The sequence below is a fragment of the Eublepharis macularius genome, chromosome 9 (genome assembly GCF_028583425.1).
Source record: "Eublepharis macularius isolate TG4126 chromosome 9, MPM_Emac_v1.0, whole genome shotgun sequence".
Taxonomy (NCBI): Eukaryota; Metazoa; Chordata; class Lepidosauria; order Squamata; family Eublepharidae; genus Eublepharis; species Eublepharis macularius.
Window position 1 is genome coordinate 1,997,435 of NC_072798.1, and position 7,087 is coordinate 2,004,521.

The 7,087-nt window shown below is 46.9% G+C and overlaps 1 protein-coding gene across 1 annotated transcript; it reads left to right on the top strand.

The window, feature by feature from the left end:
* The first annotated feature begins 5,862 nt into the window (after positions 1-5,862).
* LOC129335741 (olfactory receptor 1020-like) lies at positions 5,863-6,789 on the top strand. The gene has a single exon (XM_054988534.1). It carries the CDS (start codon positions 5,863-5,865, stop codon positions 6,787-6,789), a length of 927 nt encoding a protein of 308 aa, XP_054844509.1.
* Positions 6,790-7,087: the final 298 nt, after the last annotated feature.

The following is a 7,087-nucleotide window of genomic DNA, read 5'->3' on the forward strand; positions in this document are numbered from 1 at the left end:
TGCAGTTCTGGAGGCCTCACTTCAAAAAGGATGTGGACAAAATCGAGAGGGTGCAGAGGAGAGCGACAAGGATGATCAGGGGTCTGGAGACTGAGCCCTGCGAGGAAAGGCTGAGGGCCTTGGGAATGTTTAGTTTGGAGAAGAGGAGGTTGAGGGGGGACATGATTGCTCTCTTTAAATATTTGAAAGGCTGTCATTTGGAGGAGGGCAAGGAGCTGTTCCAGTTGGCAGCAGAGGGTAGGATCCGAAGCAATGGGCTTAAATTACATGCAGAAAGGTACCGGCTGGATATTAGGAAGAACTTTTTCATGGTCAGAGTAGTTCAAAAGTGGAATCAGCTGCCTAGGGAGGTGGTGAGCTCCCCCTCACTGGCAGTTTTCAAGAAGAGGCTGGATGAATACTTGTCAGAGATGCTTTAGGCTGATCCTGCACTGGGCAGGGGGTTGGACTAGATGGCCTGTAGGGCCCCTTCCAACTCTTCTGTGATTCTACTGGGCAGCTCTCTATAGAGCCTGGTAGAAATCACCATGTCAGTGATGAGTTCTCGGAGCTTCCTGCAGCCACACCTGGTTCCCTGTGGCTTTTCCATCCAGGTGTATCCCCATGGTCCCTGCACCAGGTAAAATATTCATCTCTCCAGGTAGCATCAACTTTATACAGTGCTGGCTGCAGAAAGACTTGCCCCTCTGAGACTTGGATATGAAAAGAGACCTCCCAGCCCCATTGTAGGTGCCACGCTTAGGAGCCAACACGATCTGTCTTTAGGGGCTGGCACAGTCCACCACCCTGATGCCTTTTGACTAAGCCCAGTCTCCACTCTGGTGCTGGCAACAGGCAGGGAAGAAGTTATCAGCAACAGATTGTGTGATTCTGCTTCTGAGGATGAGCCAGGGCTGAAAATCTGGAGGAGAAGGAATCCACCCTTGGCTTGTTATCCATGAGTATCAATGGTGAGTAGCTTGGGAGGGGGCAGTTCATTTCCCAGTGCTGGGCAAGCCCCATCTCTAAGAGGCAGCAAAACAGGGCACTTCTTAAGACCCTTGGCTGGCAACCACTATTACAGGTAGAACTGACTGAGCTGGGCAAAGCTAAGGTGGCCTTCAATTAACCATTCCTATCAGTTGTTTCTATTGCAAAATCGCTGTCCAAAATCAGCAGAAAGGGGTGGAGATGCCCAGCGAAATATACATAAATGAAGCACAGCAGATAAAACCACTATGGCGTATGAGAGGGATCTAGTCTGTTTATATGTTAAAGGAGCCTTGAGAAAAACAATCGTTTGTATTTAGCGCTATTTGTAAGCAAGGTGCTTTCTAGCGTGAAACAGCAACGAAAAAGACCCAGTACAGATCTGTGCTGCCAGGACTCTGTGATTTGAGTGCCTGCAGTAGGGATGCCAACAAAGCAGGAGAATGCCATGGGACTTTGGACTATAACGATTATAATAACAATAATAATAATGCTGTGCTTATACACTACCCTTCTGGACAGATTAGTGCCCACTCAGAGCGGTGAACAAAGTCAGTGTTATTATCCTTATTATCCCCTAAATCCAGCTGGGGAGCTGGGCTGAGAGGAGGGGCTGACCCAAGGCCACCTGCTGAGCTCACGGCAGTCGTGGGATTCGAACCAGCACAGTGCTGATTTGCAGCCCAACCACTTAACCACTGTACTATAGTACCTCCCATATAATGACAACTGCACTTATATTCCACTCTTCTAGACAGATTAGTGCCCCACACAGAGCGGTGAACAAGGTCAATGTTGTGTCGAAGGCTTTCACGGCCGGAGAACGATGGTTGTTGGGGGTTTTCCGGGCTGTATTGCCGTGGTCTTGGCATTGTAGTTCCTGACGTTTCGCCAGCAGCTGTGGCTGGCATAGTCTTTTGGTGCTACACCTCTGAAGATGCCAGCCACAGCTGCTGGCGAAACGTCAGGAACTACAATGCCAAGACCACGGCAATACAGCCCGGAAAACCCCCAACAACCAAGGTCAATGTTATTGTTATTGAGAGAAGGGGCTGCCCCAAGACCACCTGCTGAGCCCATGGCAGTCGTGGGAGTTGAACCAGCAGAGCGCTGATTCACAACCCAGCCACTTAACCACTATTCTACTGCATAGGAGCTTGTAGGGAATTGTCTTTTGGGGTCCTATAAGGTGCAATTTTATCCCCCATGTTATTCAATTGCTGTGTAAACCTCTATTTCTGCTGGGTTTTTTTTCAAATTTCTGCAGTCCATACCGCATTGTATAGTTTATCGAACATCCCAGCCATTTATCGTGTGGACTTACGCTGTGTAAATCACCTTGAGACTTACTGAGAAAGGCAGACTACAAATAACGTAATTTAAATAAATCATCCGTAACATATTCTCAGTGAGCTTCCTCCTCTGTGCAGCCTGCTCAAACTCCAAGCAGCATTTACATGCTATGCTAAAATAAGACCGTCGTTTAGCTGATTTGTATCACAAACAATATATTAGACGTTTTCCTTCTGCTTTTCAATCCAGACATTTTACCAAGCCAAATGGAGTTATGAAACAGCATCTCAGTACTATGGGATAAACATCTCTCGGTATCATTTGGGACAATAAGGGGTTTGGAAAAGCTGTTATTTTAAAGCCATTTTTCCTCCCTATGAAAGATTTCATTTCTGTTATTGGAAGTCGTGTTTAAGCTGCCATTTACTTTCAGGTGACGAAGTTTCATCGCAGGTGTTTGATGTGGCATTGCCGATATAATGATTTGTAGGCTTCAGCAATCAGTTTTCCAACAGGCAACAAATAGTGAAACAATTTGACTTAATATTAACAGTTGCACCGCCTCCACCCTCAGCCCCTTCCCTCCCCATGTCTTCTCTTCCATTGACACAGTGAATGTCTGGACAGCTCAACGTCTTCCTGAGAGGGTGCAAAAGACGCACACTTGTGCACCATCCAAGAGGTGCTTTCAGCAGAGACCTGACCTAACTGCATCTCTCTAGCCAGGGTTCTTGAGTCTGCTGCCCAGAAATGTGTAGAATGGCCCCTTGGAGGCAGACCGGATCAGACAAGGTGGCTTCTAAATTAGGGTCATTTCAGAAAAGCCCTTGGTGTCGAAATGACAGCTCACTAAAGTATCCATGTACGAATTTTCCACTTTGCTTTGTGGATGTTGAGTTTACACTCTGTGAATGCTCAGAGGTTAAGTTCAACTTAGTTCAAAAGAAAGAGCTAGTTCTCTCCCCCCCCCCCTTTCCTCAATTTCTTCTGAATTCCAACCTTCAGAGTCTGGAGCAATGAAGTCTTTTGGAAGGCTAATGGAGGCAACCCTAGAGGCAGAATATGGGCTACATAATCCTATGCAATGGAGACTGTTGACCAAATCATTCTGGTTTTTCCTTTCCCTTCCCTGGTGAAGTTACTGTGGGAGTGGTTGGAAGGGTTGGGGGTTCCCTTTAAAAAGGGGGAGGGGTGCAGCCATTTTTTCAGACAAGACACATAAAGAGACTTTGTTGGGCCTGGGGTCAGAAAAGGAGTGATAACAACCCAGAAGGAGGCAAAGGAAACAGAGATGACAAACCTGGATGTATTAAGATGTTTCTGCCTCTCTCTTTAACAGTAAAGAGGAAAGTTTAGTCCTAGGGAAAGACGAATGTGTTTAAACCCAGGGCTTTTTTTCTGGGAAAAGAGGTGGTGGAACCCAGTGGGTTGCCAGCGCAGGGGGCAACTCTTGGCAGGAGGAAGTGCCCCTGGTACCACATGTGCATGCGCAAAGTACGCGCACGCTCCCAGGACCGCACAATGACATCACTTTGAGTCAGCTGGAACAAAGGGGGAGTTTTTAAAAGTTTAAATCGCCCTCGGTGAAAATGGTCACATGGCTGGTGGCCCCGCCCCCTGATCTCCAGACTTTAGATGGCCCTCCATGCCATGTTCAGGGCAATCTCAACTCCCCTCTATCTGGAGATCAGGGGTGGAGCCACCAGCCATGTGACCATTTTCAAGAAGTGCTGGAACTCTGTTCCACCGCGTTCCTGCTGAAAAGAAGCCCTATTTGATTATCTCTACAATTAGATGCTGCAGTCTTTTTCTGATCAACCCTATGCCTTTACTTACGTATCCATTGACAGATCCTGTCCCTTACATTTTTGTTTGCTAAAATTAGAGTTATTTGGTCTTTGCAACCAAACACACACATACACAAAGGCTCATGCTTTGACTCACGCTTTTCAAGGTATAACAGAGCAGCAGGGAATGTCTGTTTTGTTGAGAATACCTGCTGTAAATTAGCATTGATTGGAATTGGAAAGTTTCTATCTGGAGAGTGTGACTAGGACTATTATGTGCATAGAGGAGGCCAGGATGAAGGGAAACCGAAACGAGCAACTCTAAGCTGGCGGGCTCGTTCTGGAGATCCAGAGGGATCCTATCAGGCTCTTCTGACATTGCTGTGTTTGAACACTTACCTTATACTGACCATCCTATTGGCATCACCACACATTTGGAGTGTGAGGACACGAGGAAGAATCATTCCAAGAACTGTCATTACTCCAGCAAATTTGTATAGGAAGTTATAGAATTATCATTGTCTCTCTGCAGCTATTATGGGACATATGTGTGTATTTATGTAATTGTATATGTACACATTGTAAATATTTGACTGATTGTATATCTTTTATTCACATGGTGAGCAAGACACGAATAATAAGATTTTGAGTAAATAATTTATTGATTTATTGGGTTCCTAGGGCATCTTGCCCTTGGTGGTAATTGGCTTTGTTGGGACCCTTTTCTCTTTTTGTGGCTGTTGGTTGTTGAGAATATCTTCAACAAGTAAGGTTTCAAGATCCACCCCCCACCCCAATCTCCACCTTGGCTGAATACATGGAGGAGTTTCCGAATCTGAGTAATATACAGTCTGACTGTAGGCTGTCAAGCTGCAATTCTGTTAATGGCTTGCTGTTTGCAATAGCGCATAAACAGAAACCCTTTTTGTGGAGCAGAATGAATGGGACGAGGCCGCAGGGTCACCTAGCAGCTTGAGGCCTGGGCCAGGTGGGTAAATTGCTCATTCATACCCACATTATTGTGAGGGCATTCAGACATCATTCTGGGATAACAGAATAGCCAGGATCAAGGTCAGCCACCAAATAAGCAAAAAGTGAAGTGACAACTGATGGAAGTTACTGAATAGGTGCACATGGATAAACTCAAGGTGGAAAGAAGGACAGAAAAATATTGTATTGCACAAACTTTTACAAAGGTACGTAACAGAGGGGCCACGTTCAGAGGTAGCCAACCTCTGAGTACCAGTGCTGTTAGGCAACATCGGGGAAAGCTTAAGCCCTCTCACCAGGAGGGAGAGACGGAAGGGAACAATCGCTAGGAGTGGCTCCTCTTTCCACCATTTTTGGTGACCTTGGAAGTGTCATGAGTCCAAAGGAAGTGTGCGTAATTTGTAACTCTTCTGACCTCTCCCGAGCAGTAATGCCCCAGGAATACTCTTTAGGGGCTGGATGGCATGTATAGAACATGGTCATGGCAGGCTGAAATGATGGACCTGAGGCACCAAAGAATACTTGATCCGTGAGTTGATGCTGACGTGTTTTGACGAAAATCAAAAGCTTTCGTTGGCTGTAACACTGACATGCTCACGTGACTGTACATGTGTCTGTAGGCACTGCAAAGTGAGCCCACACCAGTTTTCCACACAGTGCAAAAAACTACCAGGAATGTCTTACAGATTCAAAATCTTTACAGGGTATATGGCCTAAGACACAGGGCCTTTGGGAACATCACCGTGGCTTCGCTGAATTGAGAAACTGAGATATGTCATCTCTACCTCTTTTTCTCTCTTTACAGGCGAGTTCTAAGTTCTCAATGGTTGTAAGGAATCAGACACGAGTGGTGGAATTCATCTTCCTGGGATTCTCTGGCATTCCATATGGCCACATCTACCTCTTCCTGGTATTCTTAGCCATTTACTTGGTGACCATACTGGGGAATCTCATGATTTTTACTCTGATTCAACTGGATTCCAGCCTTCATAGCCCCATGTATTACTTCCTCAGCCACCTCTCCTGCTTAGACATTTGCCTCTCCTCTGTCACAGTCCCTAAGATCCTGGTGAACTTCTTGTGCCAGCGACAGACCATCTCCTACAACCAGTGCATGGCACAGATGTTCTTCCTGTTGTCATTCACAGGGACGGAGGCTGCGCTGCTGGCTGTCATGTCCTATGATCGTTACACCGCCATCTGCAAACCTTTGCATTACTCTCGCCTTATGAACACCAAGGTGTGCATCCTGCTAGCTTCTGCCACTTGGGTGTGGGGCTTCCTTGACTCCACTCTTCACACAGCTCTGAGCGCCAGCTTAGACTTCTGTGGAGTCAACCAGATTCACCACATTTTCTGCGATCTCCCCCCATTGATGAAAATTGCCTGTGGAGATACACATACCAATGAAATGGTATCTCATTCGGCAAGCATTTTCATGGGTCTGTCCCCCTTCCTGGTGGTACTTCTCTCCTATTTCTACATCCTGACCTCCATCTTGCGGATGCAGTCCAACACCAGAAGGCACAAAGCTTTCTCCACCTGCTCGTCTCACTTAATAGTGGTTAGTATTTACTTTGGAAACGGGTTGCTTAATTACAACCAACCAAGCTCAGGTTACTCCCTGGAGACCGACACTCTGGTGTCCACCATGTACTGCATAGTGCCCCCCATGCTGAACCCCCTCATCTACAGCCTCCGCAACAAGGAGGTCAAGGGGGCCCTCAGGAAGGTGCTCCACAGCCCGTAGGCCGTTGAGGTCTTTGCCTAAGTCCTTGCTCTGATGGAAGCTGGGGGGGGGGTGCTATGTGAGGCGAGGCCCATTTTGTAATGCCACCCCATTCTTGGCACTCCTCCTCTGCAGCTGTTCAGCCAACACTTGAGCAGCTTGCTTTTAGGCACCCGGTGGAAAAGACCCCTTTATGATGTTCCAGGTTTCATTGGTTGCTCCTCCTTGATTGATTTGCTGCAGTCATTTCATTGCTGCTATTTTATTGTTCCGCCAGGCCTGCAAGGTGGAGATGTTCTGCCAGGCCTACAGAAGTGGT